Below are 25,761 nucleotides of genomic sequence, written 5' to 3'. Positions count from 1 at the left end.
ACTACTGAAGTGGCGACATAAAACATTGTCCTTCTTAATGACCCGGTGGATCCCACCTAAAAGATATTCTCTGAATTAGGGAAGTGAGTTAGCCATGTTTCAAGTGTTAGGGTGAACTCTAAAGAGGAATCATAAAAGTTAATGTCATAGTAGCTCTTACACAATAGATATTGATTGTACTAATTTCAGGCCTTCCAGAGAGGACTAATGCTTAACATTTAACCAGGGAAAAATTATATTTTATATCTCATTTACAGATGAATCATTAGAACCAGAGAAGTAGACTGAGGGTGGGAGGAGATTCGACAAATGTCCGTGTATCAGACAGCCTAAATTGCCTTTGCTGAATGTGAACAATATTCTTCAGCTATTTTTGAGAAGGATGCCATAGAAAGATGACAGAAATGACTGTGGGTAGGAAGCTAGAAGGTTTGGGGGGGGGGGGAGGGGGGTGGTGGTGTTGTTTTTTACCAAAATTGAATCTTGCAAGTACTATTGCCATCCCATTCCTTCTGTAAAGTAAATCATTTTTTATACCACATACAGTGCTGTAATCTATGTAAACAGCTGTCAGGGCATTTCTGGAAGAGAGTGATTTTATTCATTTTATAAAACTCTGATCAGAACAATATGTGAGCAATAAAACAACAATATATAAAGGCTCAAGCATCCATTTTAGCTTTATGCAGCCATTTTGGAGCCTGAAGCTTTGGTTTGGCTTTGCTATCCACCATTTAAATATCTCCAAAACACTTTCACACTGCCAGCATCCACCAGCAACAGATTAGCTCGGGGCTCTGTCATATGTGGGCAAATTTCTGTCCACTGGAAGAAAAGTTGTGCAACCATGCTAACACTAACTACCACAAAGATATTGTAAACATGAAGACCAGGCAGGTCGCTGGGACAGAGAGACCTGTCCTGAATTCAGAAAACCTATTGTCTAGCCTCATAGTTTCATGGCTTTCAAAGAGAATGAGAAACTAAACATATAATAAACAAAATATTTGCAGACGTTTTGTCCGGTGAATCTGCACATTACAGAAGGTTGCAGGGTATAGACATCTCATATTTTAGAAATCTCATGGCTTACTATTGTAGGCTGACTCCAAATTGCTGGGTAGGTAGAGGTGGCCGTGGTGGAGGAACCTTAACCACAGGTGGCAGTTTTCCCTTCTGTTTCCCCCGAAGATTTTCATCATGCCTGCAAAAATCAGGAAATCATTGAATTTCTGTGCACCATGGCTGACAAAGTATATACATTAACAGCTACCAGTGTTGCTCATGATGCTGATCTCCTGACAATAGTGTACATGCTGCAGGTCTTACAGAGCTTGCATTTAATTTAAGCATTAGGGAAATTTTTAAGTAGTATTTGTGGTAGAATACTTAAGCAAGACATAGAAGAGCTCTTTTGCTTCAGCCAATGGAGCATAGTAATAAATGTGTCCAAAAAATAGGAACACACTATAATTTAACAGCAAAATTCAAACCTATTTGCTACTCAAAATATAACTCCCCTTTCTTTGGCAACCATGCAATCCAATTTATAACCTTAGAGCTGTAAGGTATTTTCTGTTATTCCACATTTACACAAAAGGTGTGTAAAAACCCACCAGGCATCAATAACAGTCATAATCAAAGCTTCCAGTTACTTTCATTCAGCAGTGACATAAAATCACTTCCTGTCAGTACATCAAAGCATTTCCATGTAAAGCGCTGTGTCGAAAAGACTGTTATTGATACTAATACTGGCACTTGACAATTCCAGCCCTACGCATTTCTTTTTCTTTTCCTCTGCCGCCCCCTCTCCCATACTCCTCCCTAACACACATACACACACAATATTAAAAGTAATGGATCTGCTAACAATAGATGTATCCATAAAGTTTAAAATCAGTCAACACTTTGCTGACTGGGAATGCTCTTAGCAAAAGGAAGTCACTTAACCTGGTACAATATACAAGCAAAGAGGTCAGGATTATATTTTTCCCATGAACTTTATGTGATACTCATAAGCAGTAATGACACGTGGACTGGTTTTGCTAACACTCACACAGAAGCTGCAGTTATACTAAGAAAATGCTCCACAACTGAGATGGAGATGTTCCAAATTTGTAGAAAACTATATAGCGTTCTCTTCTCTAAATACCTGATGCACTTCAGCACATCTTTGATAGCAATGCAGCTTTCAGAATTAAATCCAACCAAGCACAAATTGGTAAATTAGACTTCTAATCATTGAAGAAATAGGATTAGATTCTGCTTGGAATACAGTGAACAGGATGCAACTCTACCTGAAAAAAGGTGAGAGAACATATTTTAAACTTGCCACGTACCGGATGACTTCTTGAGGGATATTTAGCTGGTCGTATTTGAGATGCTCTCTCAGGTCACTTAAATAGTTCAAGTAGGTGATTTTTTTCCCAAACTTATGGCTAAAAAAAAAAAAAAAAAATCACAAAGAAGTATAAAAATCAGCATGGGGGGAACATTTACGAAGGGTTTAGTTTCTATTACAAAAATGTAAGTGCTGATGCAACTCAAAATTAGACTGTAATTGAAGCAGCAGGAGACATAAGATGTATTTCATTTCATATGATCAAACATATACAGTGCATGCCTGAGAGTCTGATTTGAATAAAAATAACTGACTACCATCTGAATGTTTTGTGATTTGCATAGATATGAAAAACACTGCTTTAAAAACCACTGAAAAACAGGTTTCACACAGCATTAGAAAGCTCACTAAAAGAACTGTTAACTTTGGAGAAAATGTTCCACGGCCAACAGAACAACATGTTTGTGTGATTTAGGTATTCCCCCCTGCCAAAAGACAAAATAACAGCGTTGTAGACACAAACTATAAAGTAATAAGCAACAGGCAAGATTTTCAAAGCATGGATAGTGTATAACCTTGAAGAGTTGGGCCACCAGCTTTATCTATTTTGCAAAGGGTTGGATAGCTTCTAGGAAACGTCCTGAATAATAATGTTTTAATACAAGTTGTACAAAACACATTTCCAAATTTGAAGCATCAAGTATCACTAGTTAGGACTTTAGTTTCAGCCAGAATATACTACTTAAAGGCTGAGGTGTTCAAACAAGGTTCAGCGACACGTTTACATACACGGTCTGAAATAATTTCCTATTTTTCTACAACACAAAATATCTGTCCTGTAATGAAGTGTCAAGCAAAATAACATGTTTATGATAAAAAGTGTACTTTGCTGCAACTTACTTTGATAATAAAATTGGAGAAAAATTCTCTTGCATTAATGAATTCATCCCTGGATTGTCAAATACGTATACACACACTCCCTCTAGTGGGAGATAGTACAAATATGTCACTTCAGCATTTTAGAAGCTTTTAATTGAAATGAGCTAAATTTTGTTAACAGGCAAGCAATTTTGGGACACTGACAGATATCAGTCTGTGCACGTACAACTTCAGAGCTCTTCAGTGTGTCTTTTATCCAAAACAGCCTGCAATTTCAACATCTTACCCAAGCCACAGGCTAGCACAGAACTCCCTGTAACCAATCACCTCTGGTAATACAGGACACATTATAGAACACATAATTTGTAACTAAGTTGTGGGCAATTAGGAATTACTGCTGTTAAAAATGCCACATCACCACCTAAAAGTATATTATTTTGATAACAGGTAGGTAGCTTCTGTTGACTCACACATAGAAATGTCTTCTTCTTGCAGTTTTTTTGCAGTTTGGAGAAAATACATTTGACTTAACACATTACCTTCTTGCCCATCTCTTTTGGGACCGGAAAGGAGATCAATCAATACCTGGAGCTTGAAAATTTCAAGTATTTACATTTTCTTAAATACTTTCAAATACAAGTATGCTAAAATACTTATCACTTTTCTTCTTCACTCTAATAATTCTGTCATTCTTCCAGTTCTTAGTGTTTGCTAAGAACTTGTTCAGGTAAAAGTACTTAGGCCAGGTACGAACAGGTACCAAATGTACTGACAGACCTCTGAAAAATAAATACATGTTTCTTGATAATGAAATTTATTTTACATCTGCTACTTTTACTGGAAACACTATCTACAAACAAATCTGGGCTATAATTCAACAAACCTGAGAAAGAGAAAGTCCAAAGGATTTTTCTCCCTTCTTTTTGTGAACTTTGGTTTAATATTGACACTTAAAGAAAAGCATCATCTGCTAAGATAAGATTATTCTAAACTAGAAGGAAAAGGTACTGTGAAGAAATTTTAAATTGTACTATTCTAGTAAATTAACAATGTTAATAAGTTTTAGTCTTCCATGAGAGTACAATTTAGTCAAACTGTGCATGGGCACTTTCGCACTTCAGTTTTAAAATTATACCCTTATGTTTTCCCTTACTTGACAACCCCAAACTTGAGTCAACTCAAAGCACAAACACATGTGAGCATTTGGCAGTTAAAGATTTTAGGGAGTAAAGAGGTTTTTTTCCTAGCTTCAGCTAATTCATGCCTTCTGGCTTATGGACCTTTTCAGAGTTTACTCATACTTTCAATTATTTTGTCAGTCCCAGTGTACAAATAGCTTTGTTTCTGTTGGTCACACGCTTTAACAACAGGCAGTAGAGTATTACTAAATTAGATTCAAAACAAGTATCCAGGCACCCAGTGGTAAAAGTTGAGTACAAACAGGAACAACCAATCCTGATGAAAGCACAGTGTTCAGAAGGTCAAGATGATGATGCATCTAAGATGACAAGCCCTGGTTTGATTTTTCTATGCTAGGTATGAATGCTTAAGCTTATCAAGATCACCGATTTTCACATTCAAGGTAAATGAGGATTTAATTACCAGCGTTATCTGATCCAAGAAAAAAAAATATTCATCTTATTTACACAGACAAGGTAAGATCCAGGGCAAATGAGTATTTGGAACAGGTACCCATAAACTTTTCTTTTGTAAGAATTAGCAGCCAATTACTACTCTAAATCGAATAGCATAGCTGTTGTCCAGCTGTGGCCTCACTGCATGCATTAACATGCACAGACTGAAAACCGCCTGTGTCCCAAAACCACTTGCCTGGAGCTATTCCCAAGGAGCCCTCAGCTCCCTCTGAGAAAGAAGTTAGTTTCACCTGAGTGTTGTAATGTCCATCAAGAGTTTTTCTGCGTTTTCTGTTCTGTTTTGTTTTTTCTAGAAAGCTCTCCATAGCCATCCTACAGCAAATCAGGAACAAAAAAAGAAAATCCATCCCCATTCCTGAGGCACCATCAGCTGCTGGGCAACCTGCTTCTGTCACGCTTTTCTCACCATTGCTCTATGTCCCTGGATCTCTGGCATTTATTTTACTGCCAGTTAAAATAAAGATCTATAGTTAGTCTTCTTGTTTCAAGAACAGCATATTCTGGAATGATTTTTAGCTGTAATTACTTTTTTATTTTCACATGCTCCTTACATGTTCTGATCTGTCTAGAAGTTAAACTTCCCCTTTCTAATTAATTAGCTTTCTACCAGTCAGAAATTGAATCAATTGCAAATTACTGTAATGGACATTTTTAGTTGGTTCATTATGGCTTCTCAGGATAAGCTGTTTTCATCCTCCAGCCCTGAGGACATTCATAATATAATCTGCAAAATGTTAGAATTACTTTGGAAGTGACAGAAGTTCAGGAGCAGAAACTAAGAAAGCCCAACCATCCTAGCACTTAGCAATATCTACTCATTGTTGCCTGCTCCTTGTAGACAGCATCAATTTTTACCATGCAAAGGAAAAGAATGCACCAGTAAAATACATCCACCTCCACCATTATTCCCTCCATCTCAAATTCTTATTGGCACTTCAGGGCTTATTCATTAACTTTGAACACACAAGTAGTATCATTCCTATTCATCTCAGCACTTGAGATCAGACTGAAGGTTAACCATTCATTACCTGCTTTACCGTACCACCTAGCAACTCCAGTCATGGGCCCAGTTCTATTGTGCTAAGTGCTGTTAAACAGAACAAAAAAGTCATTCATGGTCCACAGAATAACTATTTTTTAAAGTGATATTTACTTTAACATACCAGTAAAACTATTATGAACTGAGACTTCCTTTTCTTATAAAGAAAAGAACTCTACCCTATTATTCATACCCAAGCTTAAGCTCACCTTACTCATTAGTTCAAGACAGTTTAAATGGGTATTGTGCTGTTACCTGACATATTTTACCTCAAGCCTTTTTAAAAGCAACTTATTAGAGAACATACCATCCTTAAACAAAACAGGAAAATGTGTCGAATAAATTGCCAAGTACCTTATAAGAGGTTTAAAGATATTCCACAGAATTTTTATGAAGTTGGTTGGATGTACAACATAAAGCGCTTTAAGGTTTTTCTTATACCTGGGGAAAAAAAAAAAGAAATTGTTAGGAGACTGTTGAATATCATAGAACTGAATAGCTGCAACTGAATGGGAGCTATTATTACAGGAACATTATACAGCATTCTTTTCAAACACATTAAAAAGACCTAATTCAGAAGAAATGGAATGTAAAATGAAAAAAAAGCCCAATTTTAAAAAATGGTCAGTTTTGATGATACAATAGTAGGCCAAGATAACACTGTTACATTCCTAACCAATGTCTGCTGTGTCATAGATTTAATATCAGGGGGACAGAAAGAAAATTTGGCAACTTGAAAAAAAAATATTGAGAAGAGCATGAAGAGTCTATAAAAAAAATCTGTAATGAAAAAAATTACTTTCCTTCATCGCCCCTTATTTTCTGCTTACAGGAGTTTCATGTTGGAGAAAATGTCTAACTTTTCAGATGTAAAATTTACACCTAATCTTTTATTGTCTTTTTTTGCTAGTAATTACTAAAGGTGAAGCCAACTGCACACTGTTTTGTATTGGATGGTCCCCTCTGAATGAAACAAAAACCTTTCCCCATTATAGCTTTGCTTGATTCTACAGCGTCATATCATGATACATAAACAATACATTCTAGAAGGCTGAAACCGAAATGGAAACCAGGCTGCACAAAAAGACTGCTCTTATTCAACGTTATTGCAAAATGAAATTGAGAAACGCATAATAAAATATCCCGCTTTTATATATAAATTGTTGCTTATTACTTTGCCAAGTGTGCCTCCCAGTAGGGAGCAGCCCTCCGAAGTGTTCACTGCTCATTGTTAGAAAACAATGATCATGGAAAAAAATGATTGTGAACTTCTAAGAAAAACCTTCTTGTAACAGGTTATGGTAAGAGGGGAAAAAGGGACCAACTCTGCAAGTACAACAGTTTTTCCTCTGGGGTTTTAATTGGGCCCATACATCTTTGAATGAAAAAGGCATTGTTTTCAGAAAGCCACTATCATACACAAGCAAACAACTATCCCTGTGCAATTGGCACCACTGTGGATAAGAACCCCAAATCAACAATAAATACTAACAAGCAAAAAACCTGAGCTGTTTTACTGAAGTTTCCATTTTCAGTTTGTTTTGTACCTTGAAGCAATAGGCATAAGCTATTGCTTCTGTGGAAGTTTATGTACTTCATAGTTGCCTAGATTACAATTAAGTGCCCGAAAGACTTTACTGAGCCTCTGCTGTAAACCCTCAATGCAAGATCTACTCTTCTGAAACTATTCCTGTTGAACATTTGCTTTCATGATGCTAGCTAACTACTATCGTCCTTTGTACTCTCCTCTGTCCCCGCTTTCCTTTGATCCCAAAACACACACACACAGAACAAGTCTGAAAGGTGCTATTTTGGGTTTTTTCCTCTGGCTAGTACAGCTGAACATACATGTTAGTCTGTGAATATTGCTTTGAGCTTCTCAATGACAGTATGCTAAGAAGTTCCAACTGTGAATAAAATGATGGCTGTACAGTTTTGCCCAGCTACCCGAACTTCTCAGTTCCTCTTTGCGTCTCCTGCTTTCTTGGTCAGGGTGGGGGAATGGAGAGAACAGATTTTTGCCATAAATGAGAGTCACATTGTGCACCTGTAGGTGTGGCAAAAGGCAACAAAGAAGGTATTTCCTTTGTACTGCCTCTCCCCATACAGCAACTGTAAACCTGGCTTGGGATTCTCTCGGAAGAAAGAGTGTGATGCTTTATTTTCGGGAATTGTCAGTGCATGGCAAAAACCAGTATTGTACTCCAAATCTCTCACCAAAGACAAAAATGTAAGAGATTCTCTGCCTTTCTTCTCCCTTACCCAGTCCCAGAAAGAACAGATATATTGTACTAACCATATTCAGAAACCTACTAGCAAAAATAAGTGGTTTTGGTCTGTTGCTGAGTGGATAGCGATAGCAGTATCTCATGAAAGCAGTTAGAGGCTTCAGATGACAGCTTCCCACTGCCACTCTGATGGCTGCTATGCACAACCTCATCTTCTAGCTTAGTGGGTTTAAAGGTTTCAGGAGGTTATTGGGTGAGATTCAAAAGAGTCTGCGCTCTGGCACTAGACAACCAAAAGGTGTTGTATAGACATCAACTTCAATTTTCAAAGCAGGGTCAGTTATTTCACTGGGACTGCTCCCAGTCTAGTCTAGAAACACCCAATAATCTTTTTCATGGCATCTTTTTTTGAGATTTGTTTCTTGTTCCAGCTCCCAATTTGGAAAAATCAGGCATGTATGGTCCATCCCCCACAACACACACACACACTCTCAGTCTCAGAAAAGACCTGTATTTTTGCTTTCAGTCGTGTTGCCCTCTTGAGGCCAACCTACAGACAAGTAACAAGTTGCCAACAAGTAAAAGAGTAACCAATTTCAATAGGAACTCTCAGCTTTGTTGGTAAGTGTGCACTTTCAAAGAATAAGCATCAGAACTTTAGTTTCCGCTATTAAAATACTATTTTAAAATACTATTAAATTTATCTAGAAGCTTTGTCCTCAACCCTGAAAGGTCAAGCATATAAAAGCACAGTGGTCCCTTTGGGGCTTTACATATAACAAGCAACAAACACTGCAAGGCCTGTGAGATATGGACTGTTAAAAACTATCTTTCCTTTTTTGTATACAGCCTAGCCTCGGGATGATCAAAGGTTCAAACGCAACTGTAAGATAATCGAGAATGATGACCGATAAGGTGTCAGAGGTATCTTGTTCAATAGCGCACAGAAAAGGCAACAGCTCTTGGTTTTGTTCCCAAGGGTTTTAATAGTTTTATATAACCACTGCAGACCCTGGCCATTCCTTAGTACTACACAGAAGACACTTAAAAGATAACCAACAGTACTGGTAACACTGTAAGAATTTGCAATGGCAAAATTAACTCATTTGGCTGTGGGCAAATCAGGTAAGATCCGCTTCCTTCGTGGAAGTTAGTTACAGACGTTACACAACCGAAAGAGTAAACCAAATATTTTGGAGGCATACTTCCTGTCAAATTCTTTGTAGGCTGTTTGTAACCATTTCAGAGATGGTTTATTCAGACTCTTCAGGCCATAGTGAAAGTAGACAACCGTATAATCATTCTCTACGTACTGGTCCAGAGTATACTTTAAGTACCTGAGGAGAAAGATAACATTTTAGTTTTAAGACAGTTTACCGGATGAGATTTTTAAAGCAGTAACTGAGAAAGAAAATGTGCTATTTTTGCACAGAATGCTAGTGACTGCAAATTTACGTTTGCTTCAATGTATTTATCTAACAAGTTCATCTTGCTCTAGTGGCAGTGTTGCCAATAATTCCACATCACTGCAAAGCCTGAAATTTGAAAGAACATATTTAGCTACAAAAATTATGGTGCTCATGAATCATTAAAAGATGAAGACAATGTGGGACTGCGTTTTCCAAGAAATTTTTTAAAAGATGCATTTTAACTGATAGTGACTCTTATTTTGCTTTCTTCTTGTCTTTGTAAATTCCTTCCTTTTAGCCAAGCAACAATGCCATTTTGACTTTTCAAAATAACAAACAATAAATCTTGGGTTTTCCTCTCGATTTAAAACTTCCTAATTCTTGAAAAATCCATTAGCCCTAATTACTGCCAATTACAACTTGTTACTGTAAATTGTTTTCTTGAATATACTTGCCTTTCCCTTGTTTGCATTGTGGGGACTGTGTTCATAGATCATTTCCCTTAAAACTAATTTAAAGAACTACACTACTTATCCCATCTTGAAATAATGCTGCATGTTTTATAAGCAGATTTCTGTGTGTTCGTTGTTTTATGGTATAGTTTAAGATGCTCTTCTCTTCCCTTTCTCATACAATTGAGAACACTGTATGGCCTATTACACAGCTCAATGATTCAAATAAAGCAATGATGGAGGAGTATAATCTGGCCTCATGTCTTGCTGTGTCAGATTTCAACTTTCTCATGTCATTCTCAATGCTATCTTATTATTCTGCGACAGAGCCCCAGCTATTGCTCTTAATTGTATGTAAGCAATTTTCATTCAATAAAATAGATAGTTCCATGTGCCATTTATTAGGCTGTGGCTATCTGCAAGTATCAAGGCCACTTCGACTATCCACCTCTGCATGCAAAAGCCCATAACTTCACTCTTACACTGTACTCCCACAGTCTCATTCATCTACTTATTCTCTCAGCATACTGTAAATCTTAGACTGTGAATAGCCTTGGACAAGGACTGCCACTGCAATTAATGTAATGCTGTTTTGATCCCCGACTTATGTATTAATGGTATTTTAATAGAAGAAGTAGTAGTAACAGTCATTCAAGACTTTTTTTAAAAAGTTTGAAATTAAAATATTTCTAAACAGATATTCTTATGTACAGAGTGCCACATGTTTTATTTTACAGCACGTAAATTCCTTGGCACATTGCATCCAGAAAGCCTGTACTTCTAAAAAAAACTGGGAGAGTTTTGTTGGCATAAAATAACCAGTCTTTTTGTACAGCCTTGGAACAGTTACTTGACTGTAACAGAACTGCAGGGACATCACAAAAGCTTTACTGAATCCATTCTCTAAGTGATTTAATCACAAAATACCTACCAATCTGTAGCTTTTCCTCAGAATTCAATATCTAACTACTCAAGAGCAGATCACTCGATATTTATATTGCTAGCTTCACATTCAGACACCTGCCCTCAGTTCTCTCTTAGCACAGACTTCCCAAGTGGATTTGATGTGGACTCAGACTAAGTGGACTCAGAAACATGGATGATGTGGGCTCAGAAAACATGTAAGTGTTCAAGTCTGGAAGAGTCTAAGGGCTGGAAACCCTGGTTTCATCAAGGCAGCTCCTCACAAATCTGAGGAAGGGTTCTTCGATCTGGTAGCAAACTTGTCACACTCCTTTCTTTGGCATCTCCTATTAGTCATTGCAAGCAGCTCCTCTAGGTGAGGAGCTGACTGGTGTGGCTCTTCCTCCTAGGTGCTAACACTCCCTCTGTGCTACACAGGAAGCTTTGGCTTAAGGCTGTGGAAATACCCTAGCTGTGAAGAGGATAAAAATTACACAAGATGGTCTCAAACACATTTCTTGAGTAACCTGTCTCTTAATCCCTTTTTGTTTCTGAGAAGTTGAGATAACAGCACTTCTGTGCTTTCCAATGGTGGTGGATACTCATGGTTGAAAGGTGCTCAAACGTTCTGGCAATGGAGGCTGTTCAAGAACTCCAGATAGGTTTAAAATGCTTAAGAAGGAGAGGACTCTCATGGCAGAAGAGTTTGTAGTGACAAACTACAGGGCAGAAACATGTCCTGGTACCTTCCTGCAGCAAGTTAATAAAGAATGTTGTGCTTTTACATATTCACAACCTCTTCTAACACAAAAAGCCAAACATTACAAAGTGAGACACATATAAAAATGTTAAGCATAATATACTGTACGTAATGCAGATCTTTTTATAAAAGAAGAAAACCACTAAGATGTAAGTAACTAAATAATGCTCTTGCTGAGTGATTTAGGAGATGAAGTACAGCAAATTAAGGCAAACACTGCTATTCACAAGAACATATGTATGGAGCACTAAAATACTAGAATTTCTCTTTCATTGGTCCTCATCATAAATTCAATTTTTTTAAATATGGTCAGAATTCATTAATAAAATCAAGATGATAAGTTTATTTCAGTACACAGTGAATTGCTGCTTCTAGTCAAGATTACAGGTGAAGTAACTCTTACAGTTTTGTCCATATCTCATTCACTTAATATTAACACTAGTCGGTCTTGCATCCTTTTTTCATTTCACTCCTTGTCTTACTCCTGCTTCTATTCTCTGAAAGCTCATTCACCTGGAACCAAGCTAATAGAAGTTCACATATAAAAATGTAAAGTAGTCCACACAGGAGATTGAGAGAAACTTACTCCAGCAATCTGGTGTGATTGAGCTGATGGGAGGGGGGCATACGGCAGCAACTGAAGGTAATCACCTTCCTTCCAGAATTGTCATCACCTAGTGAAAAAAAACAGTTAGTAAAGACAATGCTCATTTACTTATGCAATGGGACTTCAGTGGTCTGAAGGAATGGCTTGTATCTTATGATATTTGGGGCTACCTCTATTTCCCATCGTTACTCAAAACATACTGTGAAACTTCACTGTCAAATCACATGTTGCCTACAGAAAGCAATGTGGCCACTGCTGCATTGAAATGAAGCAGCTGCTGGGCAAATGATGAAGCTAAACTGAGAAAGTCATTGAATAAGGTGGTTGGCGGTACTCAGCTCCTGACAGGGAACACTTAAGTCCGCCTGTAGCATTCAGTCGTGGTAGAAAACAGGCCTGCTTTACCTAGTAGTCTTGGAAGTGACCTGTTTTCAAACTTCATGCTTTATATCTGGAATTTATCAGAATACACTCTGCTGACAAGCACTTTGGCAATTTGCTTTGTCACACACCCAAGCCAGATTTTTTTAACCAACTTAGGCTTTCTTACCCACTCTTTTCCAGAAGCACTGCTACATTGAGATCACATTTAAAACACAACAAGCAAGGCATACAGGTATGCTTTTCTAACCTGAAGATCCCTAACTGTCCATCCCTTAGCTCCTCTGACAAAGCATATATTGCTGCATTTAAGTTCCTTTAGTCTGACTCATGACAGCTTCACCCACACTGTCTGTACAGACAAGGTTGGTGTTCACGCCATGCCCACCCCACACCTGAATTCCTCTATCTGGAAAGCCAGGCACAGAGGTTGAGTCATGCTCATACTGAAGGTAACAGCACTGAAGACTGTGACGTGTTAAGATTTTAACATATATCTACATGAAATATACCATTCCTTTTAAAGCAATACAGAATCGTCCCAGAAAATGTTTAGACTGAATTCATATTTGAGACATCCTTGGTCTAATTTCAAGGTTCAAAATAATGATATTTAATACTTGCTTCTATTGCTACTAAAACATCAAAGTTTGGCTTTGATATAAGTAGAAGTCCAATAAAGTTAAGAATTGGTGGGGTTTTAGATATTCTTTATAATTCTGTTGTTCCCCTTTCCCCCCTAGTTAAGTAAGTAGCTGTAATGAATAAACAAAAAAAAGAAGTAAAATGGGGGATGTTAAATCTGTAACAGAGTCACTTAATGAATAAATAAAATCATATGAGCATTTCTGTGAAAACTGGGTAGAATAGCTTCAGACCACTTTTTAAGCTGTTCTAGTTTGTATTACTGAAGTTGGTTCAAATTACTTGATCTGAACAAACAGAATACCTCCCAGCTTTACAAACACACGTTTTCCATGAAAACCCACCACTGATAGTAATATGCTTTCCTTCATTCAACTCAGGAAGAGGTGGCCGTCCTCACCTGACGGATTCCACGCTAAGAAAAAACCCTGTATTAGCTTTGTCCAGTTCCTACCTAGTTGTGCTCAATAGTGCTTACAAAGGTCATGATGGACAGCATCTATTTAAACCCATTCCATTACAGGTGCAGGAGGAGAAAAGGGAGGAAAGAGGCGAGATTAACGTTTAATGACTTTTCACGTGTGAACGTGGACTGAGAGACATCTTCTGCATTATCAATTCCAAGCCTGTGTTATCACCAGAACTGTACCACATAATGCTTCCATTGATTTGTTGAGCTCTATCTTAAAAAAGTTAGGGTTTTCTGTTTCTTGCTCCTCCTGCTCACTGCTTTGACAACTAGCAACCTGCTTTCTCAATTCCAGTCTAAAAGTCACAGCAAGTCTGTCCCAATTTATGTGACAATGACATCACTCAGCTGAAGCAGCGTTTCTCCTTCAGTACTATTTACTGTCCCAAAGGACTCTGTGGACAATAATCGTATCCCCTCCCAGCCTGTATTTTACTGCTTGTAAACAAGTTAGATCATCTATCTCTTCCCCAACCTATCTATTCTCTATCCTGTTCCAATCTGAATGCATCTTTCCTAAACATAGGTGATAAAAGTTAGATAATAAATTGCAGATTAACATCACATATAGGACTTAAAAAGGTTTCCTAGTAATATCAACATCATTGTATTTACTGAAAACCAAGATGAACTATTAATTTAGTTTGACAGCTATAGCTGGATTATCTCTGATGGCCACCCCACTCTTATTTCACAGAAGATCGCGTCTCTTTTTATTTATACAACCAAAGAACCTGTTGCTATTTGCTTTAACATCCTTTAAAGATCTAACTCAGCTTGACTTTTGGCTATTAGCACATTAGTCCTGTAGTTTTGACTTCCAAAACACAGTTCTTTCTGCTGGCTTGTTCTTTATTCCTGTTCCTTTTTGGCTGACTGCTTATTTTTATTATATTTCTCAAAGGTGTTTTTTCATCCCACAAGGCCTGGTGCCTCTTCCCACATTAAAAATAAATTCTGACTTGTGTGTTAAATAAGGTACTCGAGCACCACTAAAGAAAGAATATGCACATCACTACAATTATATGCACTCAAGTATGTCTGCATATTGTTCTTTAACAGACCACAATTTTATTTCCTGAAGTTATTTTTAAGTGTCTTATTTGATATTCTCAGAGTACTTATAAAAGCATTACGTGACATGCATTAATATGAATGATGTACTAAAATTAAATTAAAACATTAATAAAAGATTGTTCTCTAAATCACGACTTGTTTGTGAAAAAATTGCTGTTACAATGCACTGTAGAATATTTTATTTGTTAGAGACAATCATTTTTATGAGCAAAATAAATCTAAGAAAGGTTTCCAGTTAAATTACTAAATGAGTCACTAATTGTTACTGGTGGTCACATTTGACTGCTTGAATTAAAAGGCAGGAAAATAACCAGCTTTATAAAAGACTGCAGATACACTTAGAACATACACAAACATAATTGCCTGGTTTCGATAATGGGAAAACTGAGGCAGAGAAACTTTCTCAAAATTACCAGCAGAGCACCTCATTCTCCCACCCCACAGTGCCACACAGGCAACAAGAGCAAACCAGAAAAGATGGCTGGGAACCTCAACTCCATTAAAAACTTCATAAAGCAGTGCCAGCTTCCCATTGGTGATGACAGCTAATGAAAGGAAAAAGGCTGTTCTTTCTCCATAGGCATCAATAATGTTTTGAACAACATCAAATTTTAACATATGAAGTGCTGATCAAAACAGAAGCAGGCTTTCCTTGCCCTCCACCAGAAGGGCTGTGACTGAGCACCCTGGGAAATGCCCATCACATTTACTACAGCATTTGCTTGCCAGTCCAACAGTTTGAATCCCATGACCTTGAGGATTTAATTTTTACCCAAACATGTGAAAGTGCAGTTTGAAGGGTAAGGTAAGGAATAGCAGTTATCTTCACATTCAAAGGAGAGCGTAACTGGATTTTAAATCAGCATAGAGTCTATTTTTATCCCGCGAAACCTGTATTTTCCTACTACTTGGACTTAAGACAGAACTGAAAGATGTCTCAGTTTCTACAGAGGACAAAGCAAAAAAGAAGTGCAATATCAGCTTTGCTCCTTCATATTTTGCTTCCAGGTCAAAAATGTAGTTTTATATTAAGCTACTTTGTTTCATAGGCTAATGTCACCGAACACTTTCAGATGAAAGCTGATAACCTGTTCTACCCTCCCTGGAAAATGTGCTCCTCCCCTTATCTTTCTGGACTGGTTCTGAGCTCCAGATGTTCAGGAGACATTCCCAAACACCGAGTGCCTTAACTGCTTGGGTACTCACACTCCTCCAGCTACCTACCTATGCCTTTTTAAAAGTCACTTTTGTGCACAAAAAGGTCTGATAGCCTTCTCTCGCCCATGGGTAGGAGGCTCCTGCCTTTGAACGAGGCACTTGTTATCACGCAGACGTATTACTGGGCAGCCTCAGGATTATCAGCTGTGCTGGCTGCAGAGCCACCCCTGGGAGCGCCGCACAGCAATGCCAGCCTCCTCCTCTGTCCTCGGTGAGTAAAGAGGGATGTGTAGAGCATGCTGTCCCGAATAACATTTATGCACTTCAAAATACAAGCTGGCTGCTGGGGTTTCATTCATCTGGATTTCACTGAAACAGACACGAATCATACATCGCTTTTGATATCAGACTCTGCAGTAGGGGAAAAAAGTTACAGTAAGACACGGGAAGGGCAAGTGGGAAAGGGGATTGTTCTACTTTTTAATTAAGAATTTGGATAGCACAGCACTTCCTAACTGCTTCTTGCAAATGAAAAGGTTTTTTTCTAATGATACAGCTCATTCCGATTTGCAAATGAGATCTTTTGGATGCTGTAGTTTTAGCACGACTTTTTAAGAGCTTTCGTTCTGATGATACTAAACATTACTATTTTATAAGTGAAAAGTGAAATATCATTTTACTTCACTGAAGCTTGTCATTATCACATTACAGCAAAGCAAGATCCTCAAGTCAACAGAAGCTTTGCCATTGGTTTCAACGGGAATAGAAGCAGGGTCAAAATCCAGGGAACTTGCCACACCAGTGAAAACACTTGCTCACATATTTGTTTCATGAATAGAATTTATACTAGAGAAAATGAGCCTAAACTTCAATTACATTATGTTAAATGGCGAGATAAACTGTGCTTTCAAGCCTCCTTCTATACTCCACAACTAAGGAAAATACAGGGGTCTCAAGCCATTATGAAACGTCTGTGTTTTGCCTAGGCTGAGTAATGGACAGTAAATACATCCACAACTAATCCACCATGGAACTCTGCCCATCCACAATGGCAAACTTTGTCAGTTAAGAAATACACAGCAAAGAACACAGCTGAGTCTCAACATTAGCAGAAGCTTATACCTTTAGCTGTAGAGATTCGAGTCCTCTTTCTCCTGGCATTGAACACCTCAGCCGGTCATATGAAAATATATTACAACAGATATTAGCCAGCTTAAAGATGAAGTATTAAAATACCCATTGGAGTGTTCATCCTTTGGGATAGAGACCAGATCCACCAAGGAAATGCAAAGAATGACACCAACTCTAAATTCTGAGAGTCACCTTGTTTTGATTTCACAAAGTTCCCTTTTTGCATTCATTCCTCTGGATTCTACTCACATCCACCTGTTTATTTAGAAACCAACTTTCTGTGAGAGGATTGCACCTGCGCTGCACCTGGCTAATTCCGGAAAGTGCTAAAAGTGCAATTAAAATCAATTACATGCTCAGGTGTCTTTCTAAATAGGAATGACTATAAGTGAATGTTCAGGAGATTTCCTACATCAGTGACCTTATTCATTACCCTCAGAAAGCAAAGACTGCCCATCACAGATTCCTCCCTGATCAATTTTTCTTTTAAATTTTGTCTAAGAAAAATACTTTGCCATAGCACTTTTTTTTTTTTGTATCAGCTGAAAGCAAAGGGACAGCTTGCTTTTTGATATAATTAATTATGTACATCTCATCTGTGTTCCTCTTAAAGTATGTAAAATAAGTTGAAATAAGGTTGAGTTAAAGCCAATACTGAAGCTAACCTCTCTAATGTCAGTACAGTTCTATCTGACTGACTCACTGGACTAGAACAATGCTCTAGTCTTAAAAGGAGCACTGAAAATCAAAACTGCTTTCAGTGATGCAAAACTAAGTATTTTGGTGTTTCACAGGAAGCATAAAAGAAAATTTAAGGAAAGCAAAGAAACAGCAGAATAGTCAAACAGAAAGCGAATATAATTTACATTTACTTGGTAAAGGGGAAATAATGCCAGGCTTTTCTTTTTAATAAGCTATATTTGGGTATAGAGTGACTTATGGTATATTGTCAGGATACCCAAACCTAACATTGAGTACACATTCACATTTGAATTTGGCACTTTGAGCCATCATTTATCTTAGCAAGCCTGTTGCTCTACTAAGTGACGTTTAAAGCAGACCTGTTATATTTTCTCAGGTTCAACAAGAAAGCATGTCCATATATTTTTATACCATTAACTCAGCTGTGTCTTTAAAAAAGACACTATAACTTACAGTCTGATGTTCAAAGCAAGGAATGTGGTAAGTAAGGATTTATTTCCTTCCACATTCTGAGAAGAAAATAGTTGGAGAAAGAAGCAAGAGGAAAACTGGTGCAGAATTTGGAAAATCCAAGTTCAATTCCTGCCTAAAGGATTTGAACCCGTGTTTCTATCACTCAGGCAAATTTCCTCTTCACTAGAGCAGGAAATACTTTTCATTGATATCAACCTTTATTTTGGAGCTCCTCTCATAGCAATTGAGAGAAAAACATGACACCCAGATGGTTAGGACATGCTTTGTAATGTGCAAAGCCCACATTACAATCTGCTTGGGCTGCAAATAGGTTACGAACCAGAGCCCTCAGCTTCCTTCTTGAAAAGTGCCCAAGTCTTGCGTCTCTTCAGTTGATTTGTTGTTTTCCCCAAAAGGGTAGTCATGAAATAACATCAGAGATACTGATTTCATGAACACCCCATGGAAATAAAAAAATTAACAAAAGTAAATCTTTTAAGAAAAAAAAAATAATCTTTAAACCCAGTTCTTTCCTGTGGGCCTGCAATTTACAGACCACAGATCTGCTCCTGAAGGTATTGCAAGAAGTAGAAAAGCTGTCACTGAGATGAACTGAAAATTATCAGGACTTGTGTCTTAGCCTTATTAGGTAATTCGCTACAGTTTTTCCTTGCATGTTACAAAAACTAAATTACAACTTTACCTTTCACAGTCTGATCTACATAATACTATTCTAATCAGTTTCTAATGCACTGGTTCAATATCAGAAAGGGGCATGAAATCAACTGGATCTTGAAGAAAAATATGGACAGTCTCTACAAAGACCCAGGCTGGGTACCTGAAATCTTTAAATATAACTAGAAAAGCAATAACAGGCTAAGAAGGGAAATATAGATTTAAAACGATGATGGACTTTGATTCCATTAAAAAGTTTTGTCTAACACATAAAAGGATGTCACTGGCAAGTAATGAAAACACAAGCATCAGAGACAGAGTCCTACTAAATGAGCACATACTCAGAAAAAAGGTACTGCAAAAAGTGGTCAGCGATCATATTATGGAAGCAAACTATAGAAAATAAGGAAGCTTGACGCCTCATATATGCTTATATGTTCCTTTTTCCACAAAGAAAAATAATCTTGAGTTTCTTTTTAGGCAACAGATTGACATTTCTCCTTCAAAATAGAAATAAAAACACCCAGCACTGAAGCACTGTTGCATTAACATATGCTTAGGGTAGTCAGCTGCACACTGGTATTTGTGACATAACCGGTCTGTAATTAATAAACAATTATTAAAGCTTACATCTTTTTAAAAATGTCCTCTTTTCTTAATTAATTGTATTTTCACACTGTATGAATACAGCTCAAAAAATCTCCTTTGCATATAGTGAAAGCTATTGTTATGTAAAGCAGGTATAAGTCATTTTAATTTGTCAGAAGCAAGAAGGAATTTTAGATATTTTTTTTAAATTAACTGTTGAAACTAGATCATTGTAAGAGATGGATAAATTACTGCAAATATTTTCAGCTAAATTCTTTTTCTTCAATCACTTGAAACAATACATCTCATTGTTTTTCAATAACAGACTTAAAACTGAAGGAATTGCTTTTAGAATTGCTTTAATACAGCCATTCCAAACACTGAAAATATAATTTGTTTTATTCAAAGATATTAAAACCATTACAAACTAGGTACCAATCATATAAAAATTATTTGTTTTAAAGGAGACTGGTCTCTTCCAAGATGGGAAGGAGATCTGAAGAGCTCATCCTTTCCTCACTTGAATCTAAACCCAGAAAACATTCAAACCTGACTCCATGCCAGTTAACACTGGAGGTGAAGCATGTCTTTGGATCATATTTCACCTTCCCTGTGCTCTGCATTCATATGCACACCTCCACCTTCTCCTCTTACGTCCCACCATCAGAGCTGCTTTAGAGGGTGCAGACTGCCATCTGAAGCACAGCTCCTGGCTTGTGCTTTGCATTTAAATTGTCCAGCAGACTTGCAAAACCCCATCATATATTTCTGACTGAAATGGCAGCTAAAGTCACTCCTTTCTGAGCTCAAACAATAGCTAGAGGACTTTTTCCCCCTACAAAAGAGTGCAGTATTAAGGTGTGGTGGGTTGACCCTGGCTGGACATCAGGTGCCCCCCAAAGCTGCTCTATCACTGCCCTCCTCAGCGGGACAGAGGAGAGAAAATATAACAAAAGGCTCGTGGGTCGAGATAAGGACAGAGAGACATCACTGAACAATTACTGTCACAGGCAAAACAGACTTGACTTGGGAAAAATTAATTTAATTTACTACCAATTCAATCAGAGTAAGGTAATGAGAAATAAAACCAAATCTTAAAACACCTTCCTCCCACCCCTCCCTTCTTCCTGGGCTCAACCTCACTCCTGATTTTCTCTACCTAGTCCCTGGAGCGGCACAGGGGGATGGGGAATGGGGGTTGGGGTCAGTTCATCATACATTGTCTCTGCCGCTCCTTCCTCTTCATGGGCAGGACTCCTCACTCTTCCTCTGCTCCAGCGTGGGGTCCCTCCCACTGGAGACAGTCCTCCACAAACTTCTCCAACATGGGTCCCTCCCACGGGCTGCAGTCTTTCAGGCACAGACTGCTCCAGCGTGGGTCCCCCATGGGGTCACAAGTCCTGCCAGAAAACCTGCTCCAGCGTGGGCTCCTCTCTCCATCAGGCCACAGGTCCTGCCAGGAGCCTGCTCCAGCGTGGGCTTCCCATGGGGTCACAGCCTCCTTCGGGCATCCATCTGCTCCAGCGTGGGGTCCTCCCTGGGCTGCAGGTAGAGATCTGCTCCACCGTGGACCTGCCTGGGCTGCAGAGGGACAGCCTGCCTCACCAGGGTCTTCACTACCACGGGCTGCAGGGGAATCTCTGCTCCGGTGCCTGGAGCATCTCCTCCCCCTCCTTCCTCACTGACCTGGGGGTCTGCAGGGCTGTTTCTCTCACATGTTCTCACTCCTCTCTCCAGCTGCAGTTTCTGTGCCACAGCAGCCTTTCCCCCTTCTTAACTCTGTTCTCCCAGAGGCACTACCACCATCACTGATGGGCTCAGCCTTGGCCAGCTGCAGGTCCATCTTGGAGCCGGCTGGCATTGGCTCTGTCGGACATGGGGGAAGCTTCTAGCAGCTTCTCACAGAAGCCACCCCTGTAGCCCTCCCTCTACCAAAACCTTGCCACACAAACCCAACATATAAGGACAAAATCATCAGAGATAATCCAACATTTCAGCCAAGATTCATCTTGTGAATACTTCCATTTGCTCCGGTGAATTTAAACCAGGAGTATACCTAGTGTTTGGACTTTATTCTAAGCAAACACTGATATGGAGCAAGTTCCAAGATGAACCTATGGAAGCTACAGGTAGGTTCCTTTAAAAAAAAACCTGTGGCTTTCACTCTACTATACTGAGGCACATTCCCATTCTCTAACATAGAAATAAGGCATATGCATAAGATGAAGCCAGGCAGGACAGCTCAGGAAAGGGCAGGCTGGTTATCATTCTGTCCCCACCATGTGTTCTCTCTATCACAAGCAATAAAAGCATGAATTTTTTAAAGGAGATGTTCCAGTATATTTCATCTTCTCATTCCAAAAGTTTCCCCTTTTTGGAGTTCCCCCACCATTTAACTCTTCCAAGTCAAACAACAAAGTCCTTCTGAGACTAAGAAAGTTACGGTTTTTGTTTGCCTTGGTAGTAAGTAAATTTTTATTTTTTTTTTTAATTTTTTTTTCAAATCAGTAGGGAACATCTTATTGGTAAGTCAATAAGAGCTTACGAAGATTGCCAACTTGTCCCCTTTTCCTCCAGCCTGGAGGGATGGAGAAGAGGAGCTTTGTCTAAGCACAGACTTGGGGGGTTCAGCTCATCACCCGGCAGCTCTGCACATAGCTGCAAAAATAACGATGGTTCCTCCATGGAAAATAAACACACAAGGACCCTTTAGAATTAACACCAGCTAAAACAGACAAATACCAAGTTCTTAGGACTTCCAGAGCAGCTTTAAGTGAACAAAGAACAAGGAGCAGCAGCAAACATTTACTAAATATTTGTTCATAATTTAAGTTGTAGCAGTAAGTACATGGCCCATCCTAATTTCACGTTGAATATACCAGCAGGACAAAACGACTTGAAGATCTCTTTTAGGGCATTATCATGTAGCACTGCCTAACACAGCAGATGGAAGAGGTTCTTAGGTGGACAGTTATAGTGACCCTGGTGTATCCAGTGTGCATGTTAACACATCTATTTCACACTTTGTCAGTTTGATTTCAATGGTTTCATTAATAATGTTTATATCTTGGTATTTCCCCCATCCCAAAACTGGTGCTTAAGTGAGAAACATCCTAGTGGGTTAGCAGGCAGTAGCTTTTGAATCACAAGAATGTGAATCTGTTATTCCCTTGTTTATGGATTTGAGTCTTATGTTTGGGGGTTAGTTTCAAAGAAGGTAAAAGGTAGTTATTATCCTGTGTATAACCAGCTTCAAGAAGAGAAGTTACTATGGGTAAAATTCTCCTCCCACTATAATTTCACAGAAGTGAAATTACCACAGATTTCACTGCCCTAGTCAGTCCTCCTTACTAGAGGACTGGTTTTACTGAAGTTGATATTCACCTGGATGACATCCTGTTTATGGCTCAAATTCAGGAAGGTACCTATGTATAACCCGAGTTCATAATTTTCCTGAAAAATCATAATCTAGGCTCACTAAAGCATGAGGTACAAAAAGTGTGCACAATACAACATAATCTTAGACTTCAGTAGGATGAGCAGTGTTAAATACCACTATTTGTTTCTTATTGTATACATTTCTTTAGTTTAGTATTGTGATTATTAATGCTATTTTAACAAGCACATTGATGCCAAAAATAAGCCAAAAGGAAAAAAAAATATGTGATGCATATTTTAAAGAGCTGCTTTTATATCATAAATATGCTTGAGGGTAGGAAGGTTCTACAGAGGCATCTGGACAGGCTGGATCAATGGGCCAACGCCAACTGTATGAGGTTCAGCAAGGCTCAGTGCTGGGTCCCGCACTTGGGGCACAACAACCCCACGCAACGCTACAGGCTTGGGGAAGAGTGGCTGGAAAGCTGCTCGGTGGAAAAGGACCTGGGGGTGTTGGTCAACAGCCAGCTGAATATGAGCTGGCAGTGTGCCCAGGTAGCCAAGAAGGCTACAACATCCTGGCCTGTATCAGAAATGGTGTGGCGGCAGGACTAGGGAAATGATTGTACCCCTGTACTGGTGAGGCTACACCTCGAATAATGTGTTCAGTTTTGGGCTCCTCACTACAAGACAGACCTTGAGGCACTGGAGCGTGTCCAAAGAAGGGCAATGAAGCCAGTGAAGGATCTAGAACACAAGTCTAATAAGGAGCAGCTGAGGGAACTTGGGTTGTTTAGGCTGGAGAAAAGGAGGCTCAGGGGAGACCTTATTGCTCTCTACAACTACCTGAAAGGAGGTTGTAGCGAGGTGGGTGTCAGTCTCTTCTCCCAAGTAAGAAGTGATAGGACAAGAGGAAATGCCCTCAAGTTGTGCCAGGGGAGGTTTAGATTGCATATCAGGAAAAATTTCTTCACCAAAAGGGCTGTCAAGCATTGGAACAGGCTGCCCAGGGAAGTGGTTGAGTCACCATCCCTGAAGGTATTTAAAAGACCTGTGGACGCGGCACTTGGGGACATGGTTTAGTGGTGGACTTGGCAGTGCTAGGTGTATAGTTGGACTTGATGATCTTAAAGGTCTTTTCCAACCTAAACGATTCTATGATTCTATAAATATGCCTGCATGTCTTATATGTTGCCAGAATGTTTTAAAAATAACCATAAACATTAAATGATCCAATATTCAAATATTCTATGTACCCATAGCTTCTCTTCCATGTCACAGCAGAAAGTCAGGTGATAAATGCAGTTAACATTTATGTCAACAGTTTCCTTTCCACTTTTTGTTAGTTTTTATATAGTAACCCGTATCTCTTCAGTTGCACACCTTTTCTAGGGAGGACTAGAAAAATGATTACATGTGGCTACACAACACTTCAGGTTATTCAGAAAACAAAACAGCTTATCACAAATAAAGTACAGATCTGTTACAGCCACAGTTAGGCCTTAGATTATAATATATTGCTATAGTTATATTTTAAAGCAAGATTAAGCTCAAATATTTGACTCGCAACTCATCCGTAGAAAAGCACTGAGTTTACCTATTACTATTCAGCTGATGAAGGCTGAAAGCATCAACATGATTCCTATGCATCACCTTGAGGAGTACAGTAAGAAAAATGTGGTAAGGGGTTTAATAACATAAAGCCATAGTATTTTCCAAACTTACCTGCTAACTGGATGATGCCATGTCTTGCAACATCATAGTAGGGGTGATTGATATTTAGCTCAGGATCCTCAAGTGGTGGAGGCATAAATGTTTCTTCCTGTTCTGACTGTGTATCTTCCACTTCATCCTTCTGCAGTTCTAAAGGAGCAAGAAAGAACACTTAAGTGCTAATGAACAGAGAAAAACTTTTGCCTCCGATACATTATTGAAGGGTTGAATTTCAGCTCAGTTTGACAAAAACACAGGCCTTTATCGCTATTTGTTGCAGTTTCAAATCAGTTTCTTGTTCTTTACCCTTTCTCATGTGTGGGAAAAGCAACCCTTCAAAGCTACCTTCATGTTTTCCTTAAGATTAATATCTACTGTGATGCTCACAAAAATCTCGACAATGACTGGACAGCTGGCATGCTGTGATCTTGCTATTCACTACTGCAGGTGTTGTCTCATCATTTTCTACACTCCCACAATCTGCTGCTTGTATTCATCTATGACTTCTTGCCTTTAATTTCAAGGTTGCCCAAATGGAGAAGTCAAAGTTTCAGTATGCTAACGTGTGTGTTGACAGCTACGCCACATTACCACCCTGTGTGAATGCCCTCTGAGAACGGACTTATTACTTTGCATAAAGGTAGCAAATTGCAAACAAATCTCCATCTCACCTCCCCTGAAATCCACTGTTTCTTTGAAATCCATTAAACTTCTGAACCTGCAATAGACAAGGCAGACAGATGTCCATCCAGCATATACTCCAGCTAGAGGGCAAGCAAAGGTGTAAAAGTCTGCTCAAAAGCCCAGTAAAATCAATGGGCATCCTTCCCCCAACTTCAGTAGATTCTGGACTAGATCCTACAATTAAAATCTACTCTGTACTGAAATAAGCAACGCAAGGTCAGTTGATCTTGTTCAAGGTTTTTTTCGTTTTGTTTTTTTCCAATTTTTTTCCAAACTGTTGTAAGGTTCAAAAAGAGATGATCCTAAGTATGTATCCAAATGAACACAGATTCTGGGATAATTTCTGTCACTAATGCCTCTACACTATTCAGATGAATGTTTTCTAGAAACTGATAGGAATAACATTAAATTGACACACTAACACACAAGTGTCT

The 25,761-nt window shown here is 38.7% G+C and overlaps 1 protein-coding gene across 2 annotated transcripts in view; it reads right to left on the bottom strand.

Annotated features, from left to right (window-relative positions):
* The window catches only part of ARHGAP8 (Rho GTPase activating protein 8), a 110,811-nt gene that overhangs the window by 58,567 nt on the left and 26,483 nt on the right, over window positions 1-25,761 (bottom strand). For both annotated transcript variants that reach the window (XM_049822592.1, XM_049822591.1), the window contains exons 3-8: window positions 24,656-24,793; window positions 12,253-12,340; window positions 9,348-9,479; window positions 6,269-6,355; window positions 2,340-2,438; window positions 1,094-1,204 (exon numbers count right to left, since the gene is read on the bottom strand). In XM_049822592.1, coding sequence (XP_049678549.1) covers window positions 1,094-1,204; window positions 2,340-2,438; window positions 6,269-6,355; window positions 9,348-9,479; window positions 12,253-12,340; window positions 24,656-24,793 — 655 coding nt within the window. The remainder of the gene's footprint in view (window positions 1-1,093; window positions 1,205-2,339; window positions 2,439-6,268; window positions 6,356-9,347; window positions 9,480-12,252; window positions 12,341-24,655; window positions 24,794-25,761) is intronic.

This window comes from Accipiter gentilis, chromosome 18 (genome assembly GCF_929443795.1).
Source record: "Accipiter gentilis chromosome 18, bAccGen1.1, whole genome shotgun sequence".
Classification (NCBI taxonomy): Eukaryota; Metazoa; Chordata; class Aves; order Accipitriformes; family Accipitridae; genus Astur; species Astur gentilis.
The sequence above is the reverse complement of the archived record's forward strand: the minus strand, read 5'-3'. Positions and strand labels throughout refer to the sequence as shown.